Genomic DNA, 27,876 nt, shown 5'->3' with positions numbered 1-27,876 from the left:
ACCAAAAGGGGGAAAACTCTTTATAATTAGAAAAAAACAGGCACTACATTTTCATAATGCTTTCTGCGTGATTGTTTTTAAAGATAAGATAATGTGCAGTTTACTTTTCATAATTTAACATGATTACTGTTTGAATAATTCATTTTTTTCCCTTTGTGTTACCTGGTAAAAAGCCCAAAATATCTTTTCCAGCAAGGAACACAACTCCTATTTGTACTGTTTTGTATTAATAGAAGGTGAATAAGCATTGTATTAAACTTTACAGATGAATATGGCTTGAGTTTGCCTCTTGGAGATGAATATGAAAGAAAGAAACATAAGCTAAAGGAGGAACTTCGACAAGATTATAGACGATATCTTTCTCAGGTAAAACCTCTTTGAAATTAGTCTCTGATTTTTAACAAAAAACAAAACCACCATGAAAAAGTCTTTTGAGAAGACAGAATTCATTCTGAGCTGTCACAATTTCAGAGACCTGTTTCCAGAATAAAGGTGGTTTAAAATGCTAACACCATGAGGGGCTATGTGTTCTAGACTTTCACAGATCCTGTTGTTTTGAGATTTCAAATTACTGTAATACAACTTGATTAAAAATATTTTTAATTTTTTTTACTCTTCTTGGGTATTTAACATGCCAAACAGGTATTTGCTTAATAAGTTATTACCCATATTATGATCTTATAACTCAGGTAAGAATATTCATTTAGCCAATATGGTGCTTCAGTTCTTCAGCATGTTTTTACAATTCTATCTATTTGATTATAAAGAAGGCTGCTGTTCCACTTAGTACAGTGTATGAGATGCCACTGTGATGATTTAAAACATAAACTTGTATGGAAGAAGCTTGACACAATTTTTATCTTTGTGGGAGTGGCAGGGAGGGGAATAGTTTAAATCCGTTTTTAATTTATCAGATTTTAAATGTTAAATGAAAAAAATTAAGTTTAATGTAATTTTTGCTGTGTGTGCCTAGTGTCATTGCCTGCCTGTTTGTTTAGAATACTTGAATAAATAGTTTTTTTTAAAAATTGTTGTTTTATTATTGGTAAAATCAAATGGTTTTAATGGAAGACACTTTATGAATAGTCTGTTTTCCCTGACTTTTAGGGTATTTCACAGGCAAAAAGAAAGGTAGGGTGTTGGCAATATGTTTTTTCTGCCCTGCCCAAATTAACTTTTTGCTTTGTTATAATCAGGTTTGTGCAAATGAAATGGATTAAAAAATTGTGATTTTTGTGCGTGTTGTGTGCCTGTGTGTGCTGCTGTTGTGATTAACAGTACCTGTATGCTTGCTTATTGCAAGATATACTATGCTTATTATTTCCTGTTAATATAATTATACAACATTTGTTGATTTCTTCTTTGCATTTGCTATCAGTGCTATATCATGCTGACTCTTCAATTGTTTGTTTCTTATGGTAGAAGACTTGCTACAAAGCATGCCCCCCAGTCTTCATCAATTACATTAGGCAGGCACTTGTACATAAAGAATTTTTTAATGAACTTGGTCAAGTTTTTGAAAGAGCCCCCAACTAGTACAGTATGTGAAGAAAAAATAAAAACTACTTTTCAGGGGCTTCCTGCTCCTTTGCTACTATAGATGCCTCTTCAGTGAGGTGAAACTGACAGACTACATAGGGGAACAGTGGAACTGACTATGCATCAAACATTGGTGCCAATGCGCAAATTAAACAAACTGGTCGGGGGGGGGGGAGGAAAATAGTTTTTTGACAAATTCTTTCAGTTATGTGTAATCTTAAGCATTACTTATAACTATAGTAGGTGCGGAAAGAATTGTGATTTTTTTTTTTTAAATGTAGTGGTGTCCCTTTGAACCAATTTTAAATTAAAGCTTCTTAATAAAGGAGTGATGGGTGGCATGATAGAAAGAGCAGCATTAAAAGACTAAATGCAATATGTTCTGTGTTGGGCTTCAAATTACAGAATATTTTTATATGAAATACTAACTCTTACTGTTTAATATGTTCAGTGTTAATAACCGCACTGGCACACAACAGAATTATCATATAGCAGTAGCAACTGTAACAACTGGCTTTTTAATCCTTAATTTCAGTGAGTTTTTGTAAAACAATTACTGTTTTTTATTCTTGTTTTAATTTGAAATTAATATACAATTTTAATTTAACATTCTAATAATGAAAATAATCTTGATTTTTATATTGAATTGCTTTATTCTCATTCAAAACATCCATAGAACATTTTATTTTACTTTTATATTTAGTGTTTTGATTGCAAGAATTACTGCTTGTTAATTCCATTCCTAATTGATTTCAGAGTGGTAGCTGTGTTAGTCTGTATCAGCAAAAAGAACGAGGAGTCCTCGTGGCACCTTAGAGACTAACACATTTATTTCAGCATATCCTGATCGTCGCTACAAAAGTTTTTTTTTTCCTGCTGATAATAGCTCACCTTAATTGATTTGTCTCGTTAGAGTTGGTATGGCAGCCCCCATCTTTTCATGTTCTCTGTATATATACATCTTCCTACTGTATTTTCCACTCCATGCATCTGATGAAGGGGTTTTAGCCCACGAAAGCTTATGTCCAAATAAATTTGTTAGTCTCTAAGGTGCCACAAGTACTCCTTATTCCTAATTGAGACTCGTTTAGATATTAAGATTTTCTTTTGTGTCATACATATGTTAGCCGTATTAAACTTTTAAAAGCTGGGGGAGGAGATTAGACCTCGATCTCTAATTTCAGTCTTCAAAGTAAGGTGATGCTGTGATTCTGAGCAGCTCTTGAAGTATTTTGGTTGGTAACTTCTAAACTGTATGCTTCTCTAGAAAACAAAATTTTCATATCAATTCTGACTTTCTGTAAGCATCTTTTTAAAAATGGGAAGTTTATCATGAGAACTGTTTAAAATTTGGCAATAATTAAATATTGGCAAGGATTACAATGAATTCATTAATATTTTCCAGACAAAAATATCATTCTTTCTATTAATCTAGCCCAATCTCAGTACCTGGATATTTGCATACAGTAGAACCTCAGAGTTACAAACACCAGAGTTATGAACTGACCAGTCAACCGCATACCTCATTTGGAACTGGAAGTACGCAATCAAGTAGCAGCAGACACACAACCCCCCAAAATCCACAAATACAGTTTAGTATTGTGTTAAATGCAAACTACTAAAAAAAATGACAAGGTAGGGAAGCTGTTTCTGTGCTTGTTTCATTTAAATTAAGATGGTTAAAAACAGCATTTTTCTTCTGCATAGTAAAGTTTCAAAGCTGTATTAAGTCAATGTTTAGTTGTAAACTTTTCAAAGAACAAACATAATGTTTTGTTCAGAGTTATGAACAACCTCCATTCTCAAGGTGTTTGTAACTTTGAGGTTCTACTGTAGTTGTTAACCCCGCTAAATCTACTCACTTGTAATTGCCAAGTATGATTCATAATGATATAGATTTAGACTGGAACAGATGGAAGTTGTCTCATTTGTTTGTGCCTCTAGGGTTGCACAAAACATATATACATTATAACAGAAAAAAATTGCTAGTGAAATAAGACAGCAGACATGGAAACACAAGCGGACAATATTTTATTAAAAATGTTGTGTTTTATAAAATAAATTATTGAGGATACACTGGAGATGATTTTAGGGGAATCTGTAGTAACTGTGTTAAAGGAGGCCAGATAAGGTGGGTGAGATAATATCTTTTATTGGTCCAACTTCTTCTGAAGAACTCTATAATGCTCGAAAGCTTGTCTCTCTTACCAGCAGAAGCTGGTCCAATTACTGATATTGCCTCATCCACCATGTCTCTCTAATATCCTGGGACTGACACAACTACAATTACTCTGCATACAACTTAGGGAGGCCACTCACTTTTGAAGCTGTATGTTTGCTATAGAGTTGTTAGATTGGAAGGGTTGACATTGACTTTTTGGTATGCTGTAGAGCGGGGTGGGCAAACATTTTGGCCTGAGAGCCACATCCGGGTGTGAAACTGTATGGAGGGCCAGGTAGGGAAGGCTGTGCCTCCCCAAACAGCCTGGCCTCCGCCCCCTCCCACTTCCCGCCCCATGCCTGCCCCCCTCAAAACTCCCGACCCATGCAACCCCCCCTGTCCCAACTGTCCCGCCCCCTATCCACACCCCTTGCCCCCTGACAGGCTCCTCGGGACTCCCACGCCTATCCAACTGCCCCTGTTCCTCATCCCCTGACAGCCCCCTGCCCCGCCCCCCGAACCTCTGCACCATCCAACCCCACCCTGTCCTCTGACTGCTCCCTGGGACCCACTGCCCCTTATCCAACCTCCCACTCCCTGCCCCCTTACCATCCTGGTCAGAGCAGCAGGAGCTTGCAGCCTGGCTGGAGCCAGCCGCTCTACCTGCGTGGCGGCATGACTGTGGGGGAGGGGCCAGGGGCTAGCCTCCCTGGCCAGGAGCTCAAGGGCTGGGCAGGATGGTCCTGCGGGCCGGATATGGCCCGTGGGCCGTAATTTGCCCACCTTTCTTGTAGAGTATAGATATTGTTAATATTGATATACAGATTAGTAACTATACACCGATATTCGGAATAAAGCAGATACATGTTGCTAGAATTGGAAGCATGGGCATATTTTCTTTAGTTGTTGATAGTGAAATTCTTTTCACATTTTCACTCATCACCAAGGTAACTTCTTGGAGAATTCTTTCATCCGCTTGTATTTTAATAGGAGGATTTAATAATGGTTGTATGGAAACAATATCTATTTTTAAATGAGAGAGGCAGTAATTCATATAGCAACCCTAAATAACTATAAAACAAAAGAATACAGAAAAGCTGTAGCAAACATTCAAATTAAATTAAGGCTAACAGGCCATCATTAATACGTAATATAGAGATAACAAAACCTTTTACCTGCAGTTTTCTTGGCTTTTGTTGGTTTGTATTCCAAAAATATCCTGCATTTCTAAAAAGTGAAGATATCCTTTCATTTCTCTTTTATTAAAGTGGAGCAAATTGCCCTGTCATATTCCAGAAGGTGTAATTCCTAAATTCTATACTGTATTTAGCAAGTAAAATTAGACAGTTCAAAACTTACTGAATTATTAATTTTGTTTTATACAGAAAAATTATCTGACAACGAATGAAGTAGATCCATATACTCAGGGACTATCTCTTCCTATTGGCGAGAGGAGGTCAGCCAAGGTAGGTGTGCAGGTGTAAATTAAGTAAATACTTTATATAACTAATTAATTAAAAAAACTCTGAAGTTTTCAGTGTTGTGCACAAATAGACTTTCCAGCTGACAATAAAATACCTGCCAAACTTTTTATCCACTTCATATATGAACATATTCCTTTATCGTTAGGTCAATTTTAAATAAGGTGAAGCCTTCTAATTCTATAATAGACATTTTTTGATTGATTGATATTTAATTATCAAGATTCTTTTTCCCTGGGTAATCCAGTATGTTGATTTGTAGGTAATGAAATGGGCAAATTTTCCTTTTAAGGAGGGCTGTCGATTAATCACAGTTAACTCACGTGATTAACTCAAAAAAATTAATCGCAATTAAAAAAACGAATCATGGTTAATCACACTGTTAAACAATAGAACACCAACTGAAAGGAGTTAAATATTTTTGGATGTTCTTCTACATTTCAAATATATTGATTTCTATTATAATAGAGGTTTCAGAGTAGCAGCCATGTTAGTCTGTATCCGCAAAAAGAAAAAGAATACTTGTGGCACCTTAGAGACTAGCAAATTTATTTGAGCATAAGCTTTTGTGAGCTACAGCTCACTTCATTGGATGCATTCAGTGGAAAATACAGTGGGGAGATTTATATACACAGAGAACATGAAACAATGGGTGTTACTATACACACTGTAACCAGAATGATCATGTAAGGTGAGCTATTACCAGCGGGGGGAACATTTAGTAGTGATAATCCAGGTGTGTATAATCTTGTTAAGGTGTGTATGGTAACACCCATTGTTTCATGTTCTCTATGTATATAAATCTTCCCACGGTATTTTCCACTGAATGCATCCGATGAAGTGAACTGTAGCTCACAGAAGCTTATGCTCAAATAAATTTGTTAGTCTCTGAGGTGCCACAAGTACTCCTTTTCTTATTATAACACAGAAGACAAAGTGTACACAGCTCACTTTATATTATTTTTTATTACAAATACTTGCACTGTAAAAATGATAAAATAAATAGTATTTTTCAATTCACCTCATACAAGTAATGTAGTGAAATCTCTTTATTGTGAAAGTGTAACTTATAAATATAGATTTTTTTTTTGTTATATAACTGTACTCGAAAACAAAACAATGTAAAACTTGGGCGCCTACAAGTTCACTCAGTCCAACCAATCGTTAAGACAAGCAAGTTTGTTTACGTTTATGGGAGATACTGCTGCCTGCTTCTAATTTACAATATCACCTGAAAGTGAGAACAGGCGTTCGCGTGGCACTTTTGTAGCCGGTGTTACAAGGTATTTACGTGCCAGATATGCTAAACGTTCGTATGTCCCTTCAAGCTTCAGACACCATTCCAGAGGACAAGCTTCCGTGCTGATGATGCTCATTAAGAAAATAATGTGTAAATTACATTTGTGACTGAACTCCTTGGGGGAGAATATAGGCTGTTAGTTGCTTAACCCTTTCCTGCTCAGTGTCACACAAGGTCACAGAGGAAGTCTGTGGAGCAGCGGGGACCTGAATCCAGATTTCCCACATCCTGTGCTTGCACTCTAACCACTGGACAATCCTTCCTTTTGTGTGTGTGGGTGGGTGTGGTGGGGATGACGACTGCAGAATCTGTCTCCCTCTGAAGAACAATTCAGTAGAAACTTCTTAGATTTTTAGCAGTTAAATACACAGGAAGATTCTGCCCGCATTGGACATGCTCTGGACTGGGACTGAGCCTATTTCTCCTATGCTCTCATTGACTCCCCTGATGGGTCCAGGTAGCATGGAGGAGGAAGCTGTCTAATTTGAATGTAGAGGGGACAAAAACTGCAGGTCACTTTACCTAGCACCTAGTAAGAGATTAAGACTCACCATAACTTGCCCTGGGCTCTTTCCTTGAAAGGTCATAAGGTTGTAAAGACTTAGTTTTCTTCGAGTGCTTGTCCATACGTATCCCATTGTTTATGTTCATGTACCCAGTGTACTTGAGTTCAATTTGTTTTGGCCAGCATTGTCTTCTGGGGACTATGTCTGTGTCCCAAATGTTCTTGTGTCTCTGACTGAGAGCATACAGGATAAGGCGATCCCAGTCCTGTCTGAGTTCCTTCTCACCACCCATGACTACGAGTTGGAATTTGGAGTGTCCAAACTTGTTTGCTCTCTGTGTGGCTATTCTTTGTTATGTAAGTGGTTGTATATAATTAGGCAGTTATTAGTGTTAAAGAATCTCTCCATCCAACCTCCAGTACAACTGCCTCTCCAGCAATACATAATATCTCAAAGAGTCAGTTATATCCTCCATATGCATCCACACACTCTGTGCCTCATGGCATGGACACTGGCTGGGTAACATCAATAGAGAGTATCTTAACTGAAGTGCAAAACATTCTTATCCACAGTAGAAAGGACTCTGAAGGGTATGTTTAATCTGGCAGTTGGAAAAGATTCATTGTCTGGGCACAACAACACCAGTTACCTCCGTTTCTCACTTAGATACCAGACATACGGGGGTACCTTCTATTATTAAAGAACTCCAGATTTTCAGTGAGCTCTCTGAGGATTCACCCGGGAGCCATCTCAGCCTCCCACCCTCCAATTTAGGGGTATTCCACATTTTTACACCCTACAGTGGTTTGGTTCCTAAAAGGCCTTCTGAAGGTATATTCCCCCAGTCAGAGAACCTCCCTCTCCTTGGGATCTAAATATTGCACTGATGTGTGTTTATGTGTCCACCCTTTGATCCACTATCAACACGTTCCCTGTTTAATCTTTCCATCAAAACAGCCTTTTCGGTAGCAATAACTTTGACCAGAAGGGTAGGTGAGACACAAGCACTAACGCAGGGCACCCAGATACAGCTTTTCATAAAGACGGTGTGTTGTTGAGACCTCACCCAAAATTTATACAGAAGATAGACTCTGACTTCCATTAGGGATGTAAAAGTTTAATCGGTTAACCAATAAGCTTGATGCTTATCGGTTTTTAATCGGTTTCAGTTAACGATTAAACTGCGCTGCCGCCGCTGGGCATCCTGGCTGCCGCTGCCTGCATTCGGGGACCCCCACTGCTGCCTGGTCCTGGCTGCTGGGTGTGCTGGGATCCTCGGGTGTGGCGGTGGCAGCAGCGGTGGGGATCCCTGGGTGTGGTGGTGGCGACAGCAGCGGGGATCCCCGGGCGTGGTGGTGGCAGTGGAGCCCTATGTAAAATGTGGGGGGGCTGCAGCACCTTCCTCCCTCCCCGCACATCTAGTTCCCCAGTTAAACATTTAACTGATAGAATTCGAATAGGTTACACGGTTACTGTTTTTACATGGTATTTACATTCCTAACTTTCATCATAACCAGATTATATGCTTACCTGTATATTTCCCAAAACCACATTCAAACAAAAGTGGGGCTAAGTGTCACACCCTGGACATTCTTAGGGCACTATCTTTCTACATTGATAGAACTAAGACATTTAGGGTATACTTCAGACAAGTGGTTCTCAACCAGGAGTACATGTACCCCTGGGGGTACTCAGAGGTCTTCCAGGGGGTACTCATCTAAATCAGTGTTTCTTGACATGGGGCTTGCAGCCCCAAGGATGGTCATGGAATGGGTTTGGGGGGTCACAAATGCAGGGTTGGCATTAGGAGGTGACAAGCAGGGCAATTGCCTGGTTGCCTCACACCATAGGGGCCCCCCAGGGAAGCTAAGTTTCATGCTCCAGCCCCGGGTGGCAGGGTTTGGGCCTCAGACAAGGCTCACAAGTGTAAAACAGGCTCAGTATCACACTGAAATGTAAGTACAATACTTATATTCCAATGGATTTATTTTATAATTACATGGTAAACATGAGAAAGCAAGCAATTTTTCAGTAATAGTGTGCTATGATACTTTTGTATTTTTATGTCTGATTTTGTAAGCAAGTAATTTTGAAGTGAGGTGAAACTGGGGGTACTCAAGACAAATTAGATTATTGAAATGGGTACAATCATCTGGAAAGTTTCAGAACCACTGCTCCAGACTGTTCATAGCTTATGGAGACTGGGTGAGAGGTCACACCATTTCAACATAAAGATTTTTTAACTGGATTTTTACTTGTATGGGTCTGTGCTATGAATTAGCTAACATAGATCCACCAGTGGGAGTGAGAGCCTATTCTGTGAGAGTGCAAGCAGCTTCTGTTACTTCTTTGAGAAATGTTCTAATACTAAAAATATGTAGGGCACCTACCTGTGTTCAGTGCACACGTTCATCCAGCATATTGGTAATGTCAGTGTTAATCCACATAGTGGTAATGGTGTTCATCCACATAGTGGTAATGTCAGTGTTAATTTTGGTGGGGCTGTCCTACAGTCATTGTTTAGGTAGAATTCTAGTACCCACCTCCTGTAATCTAGGTCACTGCTTGTGAGTCACGATTAGTAGAGTGTATATATTGACAAGCACTCGAAGAAGAAACTATTACTTCTCTTCCAGTAACTGGTTCTTCAAAATGTGTTGTCTCTATATATTCGATGACCTGTCCTCCATCCCTGTTACTGTGGAGTCTGATAACACCTGGATTCTGGTGAAAGTGAAGGATACTGGAGAAGGAATTGTGAGGTGGTTGGGATGTCCCACCCTTAATACCCTCATTTAGAGGCATAAGGATGCTGAGGGTGCAGACACAGCTTCCAATGGATACTGCTGGCCAAAAGAATCTGAACTCAAGCTATTGGGTTTATGTGCACCAGTAATGGAGCACATATGGATGACACATCTCAGAGAACCCACAATTACTGTAAATTGACGAATCTTTCCTTCTAGTATCTTGATACCAAAATCTAAGGGGATGTGGGTGATACCATCTAAACCCAAGAACCATGCTGCCCTGGTACCAACCCTAGCACAGAGTGCTACTCTGCACTCAGTGCTTCTCCCACACTGACTACATGTGTGAAGGGTACCCTCCACCTCTGTACAGACTAACTGTATGATACTTGTTGCTATCTCTGCACCAAACAGTATATTGTACTGAGCGACTTGTCAGTGGGTCTGGAACCGAAGTAACTGGTGCTGGAAAGGCTCAGGGAGGTTGTTGCAATACTCCCAGCCATGGAGTCACAGAGCCTGCCAGGCCAGGCTCCTATACCAGCCTCCCCTTTTCACAGACAAGGCACTCTGGACAGGATTGCCCTTCCTTTAGAAGAAGTATACTCTTTTTCTCTTCTGCTGAGTGCATCAGAGAATTATTCCCTGTACATTCTCAGTCTACCCCCATGGGCAGCTCAGTGGGAGCCAAGGAGTGATTCCAGGGAAGATTGAGAGTTGGTAGAAAAAAGTTGGAGCCTTATAGGGACCCCACCATATTTTGTATCCCCTGAGGTGTGCTCCAGCACACTATTCTTACCAGTAATAGCTGTGGCCATGCTGGACCCCCGGGGGTGTTCAGCCCTACTCCTGGAAGCCAGCTTCATCTATTAGGTGAGGGAGACCTAGACCTATACACAAGAGGCAAATTAAGCCTCCTCAGTCATCTCAGCTGCTTGAATCTTCAGCTACTTGAGAAGCAAGAGGAAGAACAATTTCTAGGGAAAGAACATCTAGTTCTGGCTGCAATATCCTCATTTTCTCCTCACAAGCCAGAGAGCTCACATACATTGGCATCTGTGGGCAAATTTAAGGTTTTCCAGCCTTAATAAAGTGGATGGTGGAAGTCTTAAACATTCTTCTGAAAGCTGTTCATGAGTAAAAACACAATCTCTTGGACATACTGCACTTGTCAACTCAAGGGAGTTTAGCCATGCCAGTAAATGATAGTCTTCTGGAACCTGCTAAATCCATCTGGTGAACTCTGGATTCTGTTTCTGTCACATGCAAAAGAGCACATAGGAGATAATGAGTGTGCAAGAAGGGATCTGAATATTTTGCACTCATCCTATAGCCATCTTCTTGTGTAAGCAGTACAAGAGAGAAGGAAATGGCAGGGACCACTAAAATGGATCCAATTTAATGGTCCCTGCAGGGGGAAAAAAATTCCCCCCAAACTGGTTCTTTTCGGCCAGAAAGTATACTAGTCTGCAAACCTTCAAATGACAGTAACAAAATATCCAGTGCTGCTCTCTAAATATGACTTTTTAGATGGGGAGCAAACTGTCTAATTGCACTGATAAATTGCCCAAGAAGCACCAGGAAGTCCCTAATGGCTGAAGGTCAGCCGACTACACACACAACTCTGCAGGCTTTGCTGGATGCCTCAGCAGCATGTACAATGGCTACAGCAATAAGGTCATCATGGCTTCAATCATCCCCTAAAGAGGTCCAGGCAACAATTGAGGACCTCCCAGTGGAAGGTAATGAACTTTTTAGCTGTGGCACTGACAGAGCCCTCTGTACTTCAAGAGATTCATGGGCAACTCTGGTCTTCTTGGTGTTTGAGGTTTCTGAGTCTTAAGAGGAAACAGTTGAGACAATCATATTTCAGAGAGCGTTCGTTGATACAATTCTATGATTAGCCACTGAGATCTTTGGACCCACCGAGGAAGAAGCAGAGATTCTACAGGAAGTGACTTTTTGCTGCCTTCTTAGCTGCCCTGCTATCTGGGACTTCAGATAGTCAGATCCTTGACAAAGGTAGTAAGCCTACCTATTTGAAGCCTCCATGGTGGACACACAAGGTATGAAGATCATGGTTCCTAAAGGAGGTGGAATGGTTTAAAACAAAAAGGGTCCTCTGGTTAAAGGGCAGGGCTTTTATTCCCACTACTTTTTAATCTTTTTTTTTTTTTTTTTTAAAAAGTGGGAGTTGAAAGCCAATCCTCGACGTTTGTCTCAAAATCTGCATCCTATTTCCAGATTCTGAATGATGACCCTAACTTCTGTAATCCCTTCATTTGATCCTCAGGAGTGATTTGCAGCTCTTGATCTGCAAGATGCCCCCTGTCATGTCTCATTTCTTCACAGTCAAGCTGGAAGGGCATATCAAGTGGGGTCCCGTAAGGATCAGTTCTGGGTCCGGTTCTGTTCAGTATCTTCATCAGTGATTTAGATAATGGCGTAGAGAGTACATTTATAAAGTTTGCAGATGATACCAAGCTGGGAGGGGTTGCAAGTGCTTTGGAGGATAGGATTAAAATTCAGAATGATCTGGACAAACTGGAGAAATGGTCTGAAGTAAATAGGATGAAATTCAATAAGGACAAATGCAAAGTACTCCACTTAGGAAGGAACAATCAGTTGCACACTTATAAAAAGGGAAAAGTCTGCCTAGGAAGGAGTACTGCAGAAAGGGATCTGGGGGTCATAGTGGCAAGCTAAATATGAGTCAATAATGTTACACTGTTCCAAAAAAGGCAAACATCATTCTGAGATGTATTTGCAGATGTGTTGTAAGCAAGACACGAGAAGTCATTCTTCCACTCTAATGTGCGCTGAGTAGGACTCAAATGGAGTATTGTTCTGGGTGCCATATTTCAGGAAAGATGTGGCCAAGTTGGAGAGAGTCCAGAAAAGAGCAACAAAAATGATTAAAGGTCTAGAAAACATGACCTATGAGGGAAGATTGAAAAAAATGGGTTTGTTTAGTCTGGAGAAGAGAAGACTGAGGGAGGACATGATAACCGTTTTTAAGTACATAAAAGGTTACAAGTAGAAAGGAGAAAAATTATTTTCTTTAACCTCTGAGGATAGAACAAGAAGCATTGGGCTTAAATTGCAGCAAGGGCAGTTTAGGTTGGATGTTAGGAAAAACTTGCCTAGAGAGTTCGTGGAATCTCTTTCAGTGGAGATTTTTAAGAGCAGGTTAGACAAACACCTGTCAGGGATGGTAGATAATACTTAGTTCTGTCTTGAGTGCAGGGGACTGGACTAGAAGATTTCTCAAGGTCCCTTCCAGTCCTATGATACTATGAAAACAACTGGCTCACACAGTAGGTACCTCAGGTTCCTACTAGGAACATCTCACTATCAATGCAGAGTCCTGCCCACCAGCCTCTCATCCATACTCAAGTGTTGTCACCAAATGTCTGATGGTAGTTGCAGCTCACCTAAGATGACAAGGAAGCCAAGAGTATTCTTACCTAACCAACTAGCTAATTGAAGGAAGATCACCACAACGTGATCAGCTCCTTTCAAGCAATCCTGAAGTTCTTTGCCCCACCAATTTTCAAAGGCAACAGAGAGAAATCCATGCTTGCTCTGACTCGGAGCGCAGAGTTCATAGGAGCAGTGTTACTCTAGATCAGCATTGGCTTACCTTCCACAGCAGAGATTTTGAACAGTAACAAACCTCATTAATCAACTTCAGCGCCAGTCAAGAACACCAGTGAGGTTGCATTTGAGACTTCTAGGATAAGGTTATCATGGGGTTACTTACTCTACAGTAGCTGTGGTTGTTTGAGAGATGTTGTCCACACAGATTCCATGATCCACCCTATTTCCCTGCAACTACTTATATGGTGTTCAGTATTAGAAAAAGAAATGAGGGGCAGTTGTACCTACTCTGACCCTTGTCTTTGCATGGGGTGGCACAAGGGCACATTGGTGTAAGAGTGGCCTGAGTGGACAATTCTAGCCTTAAAGAATCTGATCTCGCATGCATGAATGAGGTGCATGTATACCAAGAATGGGATCGGTGTGGAAGACACATTGCAAAGAACCACAGTTATTGTAGGGTAAGTTACTGATCTTTGCAGACAGCCTTAATTCTGGCATTTCCTAACATTTGAATGCATGACTTTGCAACCTTAATAATCTTTTAACATAGTTTGTGTGTGTAATATATAGTATATAAAATGTATTCCTTAAACAGTTACTAAATGCATGCCAGTAGGAACTGAGTACAGATATACAGAAAGTAATACTCTGGGGCCCTGGACACGTGCACCAGATGAACTTCATCCACCAGTGGGGCTCATGATTAGACGTCCATTAACATTTAACTAATCTTGGGTCACCAGCAGACCTTCAAAGTGACCAGTAAAGGATTATACACAATATAGGTTTGCGCTTCTTTATTGTGTACAAAGAAGGCCTGGAATATTTTTATAAACAAAGTTCCTTTTCCCTGACTTTTTTACTTTAAAAATATCAGGAATGCCAATTTTACTCTTCCCTGGTTTGCTAGAATATCTCGTGTTCTTTCAGAACATGCACAGTATGAGCTCTCACACCTTTTAACTCATAAGGCATTTTTTCTCCAAAATGTTTACTAGATATTGGCATTTAATATGTGTTAAGATGAATGGTTTTAGGTAGGCTAACTAAAAATCTTTCTCACTCAGTTGCTCAGCTTTCAGTCTCTCGACTCTTCCAATGTTCTGTAGTGACCAGAGTCTTTCAGGTTAGACAAAATCTAAATTTCAAAGTAAAAACAAAATAAACTCCCCTTTCCTTTGAGTGGGAAAAGATCACTTTTTCCAGGCCTCCTATGTACATTGCAAAGAAGGGTCTGGGTTCAAGTCCATTTTTTTTTCCTTTTCAGATAACCTTTAATATTTTACTACAGTATCTTACATATTTATTATTCTTTAAAGAGCAAATAAACTGTCTTAACCTGAGGGAACACACAACATTGAATTTTTTATGATTCAGAAGTTTTTAGCAAACTATTCATACAATGTATGACATTGTTCTCCCTGTAATTTGATGTTTGTTCAGGGCGTTTACAGCTAGGTGTATGTGGTACTATTACCAGGATAGTTTCAATAGCCATGTGACTACTGAGGCTCTTTTTAATCAAGTTAGCTAAATTGAGCTGGGTTAACTCAACTGACTCACGTGACTCTAATGTAGATAATTTTTAACATGTTTAATTCAAATGTAACTTGTTGAGTTATGGCCTTGGCTGTAACTGACTGAGGTCCTGTCTACATACAAATATTGTACCTCTTTAACTATAGTGGCATAGTTAAAGAGCTACAACCCTGACCCAATGACAAACCAATAAAAACTAAATACCTTTAGGCCCTATTTGTATATCAAAAAGAAGCAAAAAAGTAATACATTATTCTTTTAAAATCTCCTGCAAAGTTAAAAGCCCTCTCCCTAGAAAGTGCTTCATAACTTTGTGCTTTAATGTTTGTTTCAGGAGAAACTTCGTCTTGAAAGAAACAGGGAATACAATCAGTATCTCAGGGACAAGGAAGAGTGGAATGAAAGGTTAAGGAAAATAGGAAAGAAAACTACAGAGGTAATATAGATTTTTGCTGAAGTCAATTCACTCTGAGAGAACTTAAATGAGGTTGTTAAGAATTTTTCTCCATGTCAGTTGTGTAATTTTTGTTGGTATAACTTATGTCTCTAAGGGGTGAGAAAAAACCAACCCACTGAATGATATGAGTTACACCGACAGAAGCACTGGTGTGGACAGCACTATGTCAGTGGGAGATGCTCTCCAGCTGACATAACTACCACCACTCATTGGGTGTGGTTTAACTTCAGTGCTTTCACTGAAGTTGATGGGCATTTTGGGTAAATAAGATTTCCAAGGACAAGTTTTATGTTTTTGTGGTATGCTTAAGTCTTCAAAGGGTAAAATTTTGAACGACTTCTCTCCTGGGAGAAGAGCCTCCTGCATTGGAATCACTTAGTGGCCCTTTGGTACCTTACACTGATTAGAGAGAGAGAATGTGTGTGTGTGTTTATGTGTGTGTGTAAGTTAACTAATGTATATACATACAGAGTGATGCCATGAACTTGGTAAATGTAGGGAAAAGCCTATAAAGTTGAAGCCTGGTGCCTGGGGAATTCAGCCCATTCTCACACTACAAAAGTCCTTCCTCTAATAAGGTGCGGGCGGTCTGTAAGATTTCCTTGCTGAGCAGGAACACCTTTTTGAGTGTAAGTGTCTTCCCTCCTCTTCTTTTTTCTCTGCAATAAGTAAAAATATTGCCCACCCTTCCACACAAAAACACTTCGTAACTAACCATGCAGGATTTTTTTTCTGATAGTTTTAATCAGTTTGAGAGTAAAAGACTAGTTTGTTCTCCAGGCACTAATGATGTGTGAGAGCTTTTTCTAGTAGATTGGAAAAAAGCAGATCATCTGAAATGGGCAGTATGGCACCTTTAACTAGCAAGTGTTGAATAGCTTGGGTGTATTCTCTTTTTATAATGTCTTGCTTTAGTAATGGGATAAAGGTCAGCATGAGTCATATAAATGGATAACTCTGGGAGACCATTTCCAGTATCCATCAGAGAGTCTTGGTCTGTTGCCGTTAAGAAGAAATTGACAGGTTATCCCCTGTACCTTATGTTTGATGTGAGAAATACTGGTTGTTGGCAGTTATCCGCAGTTCTTGTTTGGATAGTGCTGCTGGTGCTAGATGTGTCCTTTCCTGTGCAACTTAAGTTTTGTGATCTGTGCCATGATAGCTATAATGCAGTGTTTTTGTGGACTGTCTTTACAGAACAGTTGAAAGGGACTTGTTTGGTGTTGAAGTTCCCAGGTATACATGGATTCTGAAAGAAAGATTTTCTCTTCTAAAGAGATTTCCTTCTGAGAGCTTTTTGGAGGGTCTCTTTGTGGGTATCTTTTCACCATGGCCATATTTATGTACTTATCTGCCAGTGCATTGGATGAGATTCTAGGATGAGAGTTTAGTTGAGAATTTTACTTCATCTAAAGAGATATGGCCACAAAGGCCGCAACCAGACATCTTTTTTTATGTCGGAATTCATTATCTAGTCCTTGCTGGATTTTGAGAATTATATATGCTATAGGATAGTGGACAGAACTGAAACTTGCACTGATGCTGCTTAGGCTTCAGAATTCCAACCTATGGTTCTCTAGCTGCCTGTCTCCTGGATCCTTTGAAAGACCCTGCAACAGAATTTACAGCACCCTCATCCAGTCATGACACTGCTTTGTTGTATACTTTGGGTATCTGAAAAGAAGGCATTTTGTCTTTTAGGCTATTGTAGAACCTTGTGTACAGTCTGTTAAGAGGCTGTCTCCTGTTAAGGTGTTCCCATCTTTCCAGACTGATAATTTCAATCAAATCTATTGAGGGGATCTGAGGATTTTTTTGTGAACTTTCTCTTGGGTCTTGAGAATGCTGCTTTGTTTCCACACTGGAAATATAATCTTAAAGAATTAGGCAGAAATAACTAGACAGGGTTTCTAGGTCTGATTCCTCCATGTCTGAGCCAGAAGAATTAGAGGAATATGATTCTCTTTCATTTGCTTTTAAGGTTTTTTTCTTATTTGCTATTCCTGTTCTTTTTATTTATCTGGGAAAAGGGAAGGAAATCCTGGAAAGACATTCCACCCTGTTCAGTAGACTTGGAAGATCTAGAAAGAATCAAAGCGATCTCTAAGAAAATTTTTGGGGTGGGGAGAAAATTTCTTCTTTAAGGTCCCCTCCTTACCCTTTTGCTTCTGGGAAGTGTATTTTCTTGGATCTCTGAAGTGTAAGCACATACATGGGGACATGAAGAAAGGCTTCAGGGAAATAGTTTTGAAGGGGCATCTTGCACCCCAGAAGTTAAAAGGAGGTGGAGAAAGCTGTGAGTAGTTCTTGATAAATTGCTGCTGTTTTGCCCCAATTAAGGGCATCTGCTTCAGAACGGATGGAGCCCTGCATAATCCCTCAAAAGCCAATACTGGAGAAGAGGCAAATTTGCACTGATTTGACAGCCCCAATAGGCAGGCACTTCCTGGAGTTCTGGATTCTCCTGGTGGGGACAGGCTTTGACAGTGCATCTTGTACTGCTTCAACAGAATGGTCCACTGTACTGTGCTGTGGGAGATCAAGGACTGAGTTTGTCTGATATATGGTCCAATTGAGTATTGCTGCTGCAATCCTTGCCAGCTCTGTCCTTGGTAGCATCTCATGCAGGTTAGGAGCTTTGATCGGCTGCAGGCAGTCTTGTATTAACTTTCGAGGCTTGTCCACCATTTTGTTTGCTGCTGGTAAGGGAAGGCCTCATGCACCGCAGCAGAGCTTGGAGATCAGGTTAGCTCTTTTTTCTCAAAGTGACTGAAACTCTGTGAGAGATTTATTTATTCTTATTTATCTGTTGTATTTATATGGACCCCATTAGTAGCTCACAATCTTTAATGTGTTTATCATCACAACACTCCAAGGTAGAGAAGTACTATTATCTGCATTTCATGGATGGGGAACTGAGGTACAGAGAAACTAAGGCTATGTCTACACTGTATCATTTACAGCAACAGAGCTGAACTCCTCAAACCCCTGAACATCGTAGGTTATATCAAAGTAATCAGTAGCATAAACATAGCTTTAGTGACTTGCCCAAGGTCAGTGGTGGAGCAAGGAATTGAGCAAATGAGTCACAGGTTAGCTCTCTAATACCATCCTCCTACTTAGTCACAGTTTTCGCAGGGAAAAAATAAAAATGGTTTTTGAACCCAAAAAACATGTTCTGGTCAGACGAAGGAGTATCACAGACTGCCTGAACCTCAGTGCAATCAGGACATCTGTGCATGTGACCAGATATAAGGGTTAACAAGCACGATGGAGTCCCTCTGCCTTCAAATCTAACGGTCATTTCATTATCTAAACTGAGTTCATGGGAAGCCTGTTACTGAGGATTGCTGGCCATCCCACTGACAGTGAAAATAAGTGATCAGGTAAAATAAAGATTATTGCTTTTTCAGGAAAATTTTCCCCAGCATTTAAGTCCCCATTTAAGAGAATTTTTTTAAATCTTCATTTGGGGATAGTTTAAAATTAGAAGACTATCATAAATACAGAATCAAACTGTTGCTGAAGCACTGATGGAAAATGTGAATTATACTAAGATGATGAATGAAGGTTATTATTTTCTTTGTAGTTGTATCTTTTTAATATTTTTTTTTCTATTAAACAGCATGAGACAGAAAGAAGTAAAAAAACTACTGCTATTACTAGAGTCCAACCAGGACTACGTTCACAAATACAGCCCTCTTATGCAGATTCAGAACCTCCCAAGAAAGATGCTTTTACTTCCACGGACGCTTATGAAGAGCTACTAAATAGGAGACGACTGGAGGAGGATCCATATCGCAGACTAGATGATGAGGCTGAACTAAGAGATAGAATATTGTACAAAAAACTTGATGAAGAACTGGACATTTCCAATAGAAAGCATCACAGGTTTGATAGCAAACCTGATATTTCTCCTAGAAGACATCACAGATTTGATGAGGATCGTCATTTTGATAGAAGACATTACAAATTAGACTATGATCCTGAAATAAATGAGGAAATGGACCCTAGATTTAGATATGAAAGTGACTATGACAAAAAGCCTCTGAGGGTGTTCCACGCTGAAAGGTATTTTTATCTCAGTTTTCCACTTCTTTTCTTTACTTCCTTAATGCTATTGGTGATGGGGTTGTGGCACTAAAAACAATAAGTTATTCAAGCCATAAGGGGTTATGGTTTAGTGGTACTGAGTATCAGATTTGAAATATTTAGACTCCCTTAAATCACAGGTTCAAACTCTAGAAGTTTTGATTCTGTTGTGGCTCCTTCTGAGGCTAATGCTTTGAATTCTGTGCGGTGTGTGTGTGTGTGTGTGTATCTTTCAGGCGAGACTGAAAAACAGAGGTCACCCCACCCCCATTTTTTGGGGGGATGGATGTTAGATCCCATGGCTTTTTTCCCTAGGATTAAGGCAAACTTGACCAAAAATTTCCATTTCCCTACTATTGTGTTGTGTGTTCTGTAGTGACTGTCTGCCTGATTGCTGCTTCTGCACTAGAGGACAGTTCCTAAACTGGTGTAAATTGTCATAGGCCAGAATGTACTATGACAATTTATATCAGCTGAGGATCTGACCCAGGAGTATGCATGTCAGTCATGCTGTGTGTTTGTAGTTTATAAATTGCTTTGAAACCTTTCAGCATAAAGCGTGCTTTATAAGTATAAAATACCACAATTAATAATTGGTACACTGAATGCATGCCCTTGACATCTAATGAGGTGATGATTGTATTCAGGTGTCACTTCTGGGGGCAAAATTTGCATAATTAAAAAGAATTATGTACTGTTCAGTGAAAAATAGATATGAAAATTCTTCAGATTAAACTTTAGAATTAATGAGGAACTAAAATACTTCAATGAGAAAGAGGGCATTTAAATGAAATCTTATATTTTAGTCATATAACTAATTTAAGCAATAATTGCAACCATCACTAATATGCGCATAAAAATGTTAAGTACTAATTGAATTTATTCGTGAATAATATTCACTTAGCTGTGCTTTGTTGTTCTTGAATTTGCTTTCTGTTTTATTCTTTATAGGTTCTTATACTGGCATCATCACAATAGTGTCTGAGCACCTTCCAGTAGCCCATTAAGTAAAATGACTAACAACTGTCATGTGTGATTCATGCTTTCTCTCATCCTCTCACCTGGGGGGAATTGTGTGTCCAGTGTAGTGTTCTGTTTTGGTAGGATTTTGTTTTTTTTAAATATACAAACTTCTATGTGTGTGTTTAGAAACAGTAAGGTTGAAGAGGTGCACTTTGCACTTGGAGTGTAAGGTGGTGCGGTTTCATCCTTAGTTCCTGTGGGAGTTCGTTCTATTGTCTCGGACCAGCCCTCCAAAAAGCTCAGTCTCCTGCACAGATGTTTGATTTGGGTTGGGATTTGCGATTCTCTTGATCAAACTTAATTGGTAACCTGGCAGGATAGTGGTGGTGGCCTCGTCTATGGGCTAGATTCATTTTTGATGCCAGTGAAGTTATACCACAGATGAATTTAGCTCAGTATGCTTTGAATTAGAATACTAGAATGCTGTGTGGACTAGCTATGTGGGGAAAGTTAATTTTCTCTTAGCATTATCATTATAAACTCTTTTTTTCAAGAGTATGTTACCTCTGAAGGTTTGCTTTCATGTGCATGTTATACAAGATCCACACGTGAAAACAGTTTTATTTTTAATTTAAAAAAATGTATAAAGTTAATTTTTAGAAAACCGATTTTAAAATAAACCATAAATATTAAAAATTACATAATATATATTGGATATACGTAATGTTTTATACAGTTCCAAAAGAGAGATAACAGAAATTACCCCAGGAAACAAGCATTCACAACTTATAATGTTACAATTTAGATTATAATATGCTTATCTAAATATTATTATTTTGAGGTACCAGTGTGTGTAAGGACCAGTACAGACTATGTGCATCTTGTGTATCTAGTGCAGCTAATCCTTTACCAGTTCAGATGATATAATAAGAATGTATAATATTATTGTTCTGAGCTTAATTTGTTTGCTATGAACGTTTGGGGAAGTTAAAGTACTAAAATATCCTTATTTTAATGACAGGCCTTGCTAATTCATCAAGTCTCAAAATGTACAAATGTGCCAAATTCTGTAGTTCTTACTCAGTGGAAGTTTGCTTTCAGAGTTTTTGTTACAATCCATTTCCACTGATTTACTCTGTGAAAATTCAGGGGTGTTTTTACTCATTGATGAGCCTAACAATAATGAAGGAACCAGCTGCAGGAGTAAAAAGAGAATGAAGTCAGAAGTCCAGCAATGGAGTGAGGGCTACCCAGTTTATTGCACCCAATGCAGCATGTATGATTACCTGATTATGGACAGGTGGCGTAAGTGTGCATTGGGTGCAAGTAGCTCCTGGCCCTCAGAGACCCTGTATGGGCTTTGGAGGCCAGGGTGTCTGAGCTGGAGGAGTTAAGGGAGACAGAGAGGTACATAGATGAGACTTTCCAGGACACAGTAGAATGGTCCCACCCATGGTCTGACAGCCTCTGTCAGGAGGATGAAAGCCTCAGGGAAGGAGAACATCCAACTGGAGCAGAGGGAAACGATCCCATAGTTGGGACCCTCCTTCCAGATGATGATGATGTATCCTCTTGCACTGAGGATACCTTTCTTGTGGAGGGAACTCCAGTTATTAGGAAGAGACAGGTATTAGTAATGGTCGTTTTGATTATTAGAAACATAGCTGGGTTTGCGATGACCGGGAGAACCGCTTGGTGACTTGCCTGCCTGGTGCGAAGGTTGGGGATCTCTTGAGACATCTAGATAGGCTAATGTGTAGTGCTGGGGAGGAGCCAGTGGTCGTGGCACCTGTATGTATCAGTGACATAGGGAAGGATAGGAGAGAGGTCCTGTAGTCCAAATTTAGGCTGTCAGGTAAATTATTGAAGTCCAGGACCTCCATGGTAGCATTCTCTGAAATGCTTCCAGTTCCACACGCAGGGCCAGTTATACAGGCAGAACTGCAGGGTCTCAATGCGTGGATGAGGCAACGGTGTAGGGAGGAAGGGTTTAGTTTTATTAGGAACTGGAGAAACTTTTGGGAAAGGGGGAGCCTATACAGGAAGGATGGGCTCCATCTAAACCAAAACGGAACCAGATTGCTGGTGCTTAAAATTAAAAAGGTTGTAAAGCAGATTTTAAACTAAGGGCTGGAGGAAAGCTGACAGGTACAGAGGCGCATGTGGTTCGGACATCCCTTAGGGGAGGATCTATTAATGGAGATTCCCTATATCCTAAGAAAGAGAAGAGGATGAAAGATGATAAAATACAGGTAGGATCTGATGAGAAACAGTCAAATGAGAAAAAGTCCCATTTAATTACATCATGTAATGGCAGGCAGCTAAAAAGTGACAAGTTTTTAAAGTGCTTACACACTAATACTAGAAGTCTAAATGATAAGTTGAGTGAACTAGAGTGCCTCGTATTAAATGAGGATATTGATATAATAGGCATCACAGAAACTTGGTGGAATGGGGATAATCAATGGGACACAGTAATACCAGGGTACAAAATATATGGGAAGGACAGAACAGGTCGTGCTGGTTGGGGAGTGGTACTGTATGTGAAAGAAAGCATGGTATCCAATGAAGTAAAAATCTTAAATGAACCAAACAGTACCATAGAATCTCTATGGATAGTAATTGCATGCTTGAATTATAAGAATATACCAGTAGGGATATATTACAGACCACCTGACCAGAATGGTAATAGTGACTATGAAATTCTCAGGGAGATTAGAGAGGCTATTAAAATAAAAAAATCAATAATAATGGGGGATTTCAACTATCCCCATATTGGGTACATATCCCCTCAGGAAGGGATGTAGAAATAAAGTTTCTTGACACCTTAAATGACTGCTGCTTGGAGCAGCTGGTTCTGGAACCCACAAGAGGAGAGGCAATTCTTGATTTAGGCCTAGGTAGAGCACAGGGTCAGGTCAAGAGGTGAATATAGCTGGACCGCTTGATAATAGTGACCATAATATAATTAAATTTGACATCCCTGTGGTGGGGAAAACACCACAGTGGCCCAACACCATAGCATTTAATTTCAGAGAGGGGAACTACACAAAAAAGAGGAGGTTAGTTAAACAGAAATTAAAAGATACAGCACAAAAAGTAAAATCCCTGCAAGCTGCTTGGAAACCTTTTAAAGACACCATGTACTTAATGTGTACCCCAAATTAAAAAACATAGTAAGAGAACCAAAAAAGAGCCACCGTGGCTAAACAACAAAGTAAAAGACGCAGTGAGAGGCAAAAAGGCATCCTTGAAAAAGTGGAAGTTAAATCCTAATGAGGAAAATAGAAAGGAGCATAAACTCTGGCAAATGAAGTGTAAAAATATAATTAGGAAGGCCAAAAAAGAATTTGAAGAACAGCTAGCCAAAGACTCAAAAAGTAATAGCAAAACTTTTTTTAAGTACATCAGAAGCAGGAAGCGTGCTAAGCAACCACTGGGGCTACTGGACAATCGAGATGATAAAGGAGCACTCAAGGACGATAAGGCCATTGTAGAGAAACTAAAGGAATTCTTTGCGTCGGTCTTCATGGTTGAGTATGCGAGAGCGATTCCCAAACCTGAGCCATTCTTTTTAGGTGACAGATCTGAGGAATTGTCCCAGATTGAGGTGTCATGAGAGGAGGTTTTGGAACAAATTAATAAATTAAACAGTAATAAGTCACCAGGACCATATGGTATTCACCCAAGAATTCTGAAGGAACTCAAATGTGAAATTGCAGGACTACTAACTGTTATCTGTAACCTATCATTCAAATGAGCTTCTGTACCAAATGACTGGAGGATAGAAAATGTGATGCTAATTTTTAAAAAGGGCTCCAGAGGAGACCCGGGCAATTACAGGCCGGTAAGCATGACTTCAGTACTTGGCAAATTGGTTGAAACTATAGTAAAGAACGGTTTCAGAGTAGCAGCTGTGTTAGCCTGTATTTGCAAAAAGAAAAGGAGTATTTGTGGCACCTTAGAAACTAACAAATTTATTTGAGCATAAGCTTTCGTAAGCTGCAGCTCACTTCATCGGATGCATTCAGTAGAAAATATAGTCTCTAAGGTGCCAAAAGTACTCCTTTTCTTTTATAGTAAAGAACAAAATTTTGGACACATAGATGAACGTAATTTGTTGGGGAACAGTCAACATTTTTTTTTGTAAAGGGAAATTATGCCTCACCAATCTACTAGAATTCTTTGAGGGGTCAACAAGGATGTGGAGAAGGGGGATCCAGTGAATATAGAGTATTTAGATTTTCAGAAAGCCTTTGGCAAGGTCCCTCACTAAAGACTATTAAGCAAACTAAGCAGTCATAGGATAAGAGGGAAGGTTCTCTCATGGATTGGTAACTGGTTAAAAGATAGGAAATGAAGGGTAGGAATAAATGATCAATTTTCAGAATAGAGAGAGGTAAAGTGGTGTCCCCCAGGGGTCTGTAATGGGCCCAGTCCTATTTCACATATTCATAGGTGATTTGGAAAAAGGGGTAAACAGGGAGGTGGCAAAATTTGCAGATGATACAAAACTACTCAAGATAGTTAAGTCCCAAGAAGACTGCGAAGAGCTACAAAAGGATCTCTCCCAACTGGGTGACTGGTCAACAAAATGGCAGATACGGTGACCAGATGTCCTGATTTTATAGGGACAGTCCCGATTTTCGGGTCTTTTTTTCTTATATAGGCTCCTATTACCCACTCCACCCCCCTCCCCGTCCCAATTTTTCACATTTGCTGTCTGGTCACCCTAATGGCAGATGAAATTCAGTGATGATAAATGCAAAGTAATGTACACTGGAAAACATAATCCCAACTATACATATAAAATGATGGGGTCTAAATTAGCTGTTACCACTCAAAAAAGAGATCTTAGAGTCATTGTGGATAGTTCTCTGAAAACATCCACTCAATGTGCAGCGGCAGTCAAAAAAGCAAACAGAATGTTGGGAATCATTAAGAAAGGGATAGATAATAAGACAGAAAATATCATATTGCCTCTATATAAATCCATGGTATGCCCACATCTTGAATACAGTGTGCAGATGTGGTCTCCCCATCTCAAAAATGATATATATTGGACTTGGAAAAGGTTCAGAAAATGGCAACAGAAATGATTAGGGGTATGGAACAGTTGCCGTATGAGGAGAGATTAATAAAACTGGGACTTTTCAGCTTGGAAAAGAGATGACTAAGGGGGCATATGATAGAGGTCTATAAAATCATGACTGGTGTGGAGAAAGTAAATAAGGAAGTGTTATTTAATCCTTCTCATACACAAGAACTAGGGGTCACCAAATGAAATTAATAGGTAGCAGGTTTAAAACAAACAGAAGGAAGTATTTTTTCACACAACGCACAGTCAACCTGTGGAACTCCTTACCACAGGATGTTGTGAAGGCCAAGACTATAACAGGGTTCAAAAAAGAACTAGATAAATTCATGGAGGATAGGTCCTTCAATGGCTATTAGCCAGGAGGGGTAGTGTCCCTAGCCTCTGTTTGCCAAAAGCTAGGAATGGGTGACAGGGGATGGATTATTTGACGATTACCTGTTCTGTTAATTTCCTCTGGGGCACCTGGCATGGGCCGCTGTTGGAAGATGGGATACTGGGTTAGATGGACCTTTGGTCTGACCCAGTGTGGCCGTTATTATGTCCTTAATTTTAGCTGGGAATTGGACTGTGCATTTGATCCCTTGACCAAAATTATTTTTTTTTCAGTCTCTTCTGAGTAGGCTGGTTGGGAGGCAAAAATTGGGAAAAAATATAAGTTCTGTTTCTTTAGATCAATCCACTAGCAGGAACTTGTTGTAATCTCAAGTCTTGATAGTGTTTGGATTGTTCTGGTTATCCTTCAGTCGTTCACTTAAAGGAATTGGTTGGGCCATGTAGCCAGTTGCTGCAAGCAAGGCAAATTTGTGATTAAACAAACAAACAAACTTAGAGTTTCTAGCATCCCACAACCAAATTTCAAAAAAATTAAGAAGCAAACTTCCTGGAAACTGTCTCTTAAATGTGCTCCTGCCTTGGGGAGAGTCTGTTCTTTTAATTTCCAGAGAAACAGAGAAATCTCCCTTTTTTTTATCGTGCTTCTAAACAAAGGTATGCCTGGAATAATTTCACGATGAAAAGGTTCCTTTGCAGTTCTTTCAGTGAGGGAAGACATTACTTAATCTCCCTGCTCAGGAAAAGTTTTAACTGTCTCCAGGAAAAACACAAAGCAAGGTCTAGAATCTCATCTTGGCAATTGTAATAGCATGTTGAGATTTTACTGTCTATTATTAATTTGCTAGTGGTAGTTCTAAATACCCTTTTTGTGTGGGTCATATCGTATGCTTATGTAGGTAGTTTGCTGTGAAGTAGAGTATTGCAAAATAATAATTGCGGGGAGGCGGAAAGCAGATTGAAAAAGCTCCTTCACTAGAAATAAATGACTAAAAGGTATGAAGCTGTAGCTCTTTCAAACTCCAGACAGTAACAGTGCATAATATCTGCAGTACTTCTGTGGAAGACAGCTATGGTTACTCCTTATCAGTCTCTAATTTTAAATAAGTTCTAACAAATCGAAAGACTATGTACGGGACAAGGAAATGTCAAGAGTCTTTAGGAAAATACTGACTAGAATAGTATAAGGGATTTATTTCCCAGTTTCAAATTGTAGTACTGGATATACTTTGAGTGCTGTCCTATTGGTTCTTTGTTTCTGAAGAAGCTCACCAAATGTAAGTAGCGGTGGAACAGACCAGGAGAACCAGAATGTCACACTTTTGGTGGATAAGTTTCAGAAAGGAGAATGAAAAGCTCAAAAAAAGGTATGCCCTTTACCCCATACTGTAATACAAATTGGAAAGACTGGGAAGACTGGAGGATCAGGAAATTGGAAGAAGGCCAGGGTTTCTGAGGAGGGTATTGTCTTGAATGTTCAGAACTCCAGAAAGAAAACTGAGCTAGAAACTTGATTAAACATTTGAATAAGAGTAGGAATCCAAGCTGCTCATAGGGGGAATACTTCCCCTTTCTTGTCTGCAGGTCTGATACTATGTACCCAACACAAAGCTAGGAAATGCATTTTTGTAGTCCACGGAGGTTTAGGGTATGATTTTCAGGCAGTCTGTCCAAATTGTGAATATTGAGGCGCTACTGCTATACTGACAGGTTTCAGAGTAACAGCCATGTTAGTCTGTATTCGCAAAAAGAAAAGGAGTACTTGTGGCACCTTAGAGACTAATCAATTTATTTGAGCATAAGCTTTCTTGAGCTACAGCTCACTTCATCGGATGCATACTGTGGAAAGTGTAGAAGGTCTTTTTATATACATACAAAGAATGAAAAAATACCTCCTCCCACCCCACTCTCCTGCTGCTAATAGCTTATCTAAAGTGACCACTCTCCTTACAATGTGTATGATAATCAAGGTGGGCCATTTCCAGCACAAATCCAGGGTTTAACAAGAACGTCTGGGGGGGAGCGGGGGGTGTAGGAAAAAACAAGGGGTAATAGGT

General features: G+C 39.6%; 1 protein-coding gene across 15 annotated transcripts in view; it reads left to right on the top strand.

Annotated features, from left to right (window-relative positions):
• CSPP1 (centrosome and spindle pole associated protein 1) overlaps positions 1-27,876 on the top strand; it is a 178,579-nt gene that overhangs the window by 21,848 nt on the left and 128,855 nt on the right. For 11 of the 15 annotated variants that reach the window (XM_073330932.1, XM_073330936.1, XM_073330945.1 and 8 more), the window contains 5 exons: positions 266-366; positions 1,108-1,131; positions 5,086-5,166; positions 15,214-15,315; positions 18,962-19,407. In XM_073330932.1, coding sequence (XP_073187033.1) covers positions 266-366; positions 1,108-1,131; positions 5,086-5,166; positions 15,214-15,315; positions 18,962-19,407 — 754 coding nt within the window. Of the gene's footprint in view, positions 1-265; positions 367-1,107; positions 1,132-3,073; positions 3,175-5,085; positions 5,167-15,213; positions 15,316-18,961; positions 19,408-27,876 lie in introns of those variants that run through there. The other 4 variants (XM_073330938.1, XM_073330947.1, XM_073330939.1 and 1 more) reach the window with 3 other exon arrangements.

This window comes from Lepidochelys kempii, chromosome 2 (assembly GCF_965140265.1).
Source record: "Lepidochelys kempii isolate rLepKem1 chromosome 2, rLepKem1.hap2, whole genome shotgun sequence".
NCBI lineage: Eukaryota > Metazoa > Chordata > Testudines > Cheloniidae > Lepidochelys > Lepidochelys kempii.
This window is presented reverse-complemented; position numbering and strand designations above follow the sequence as displayed.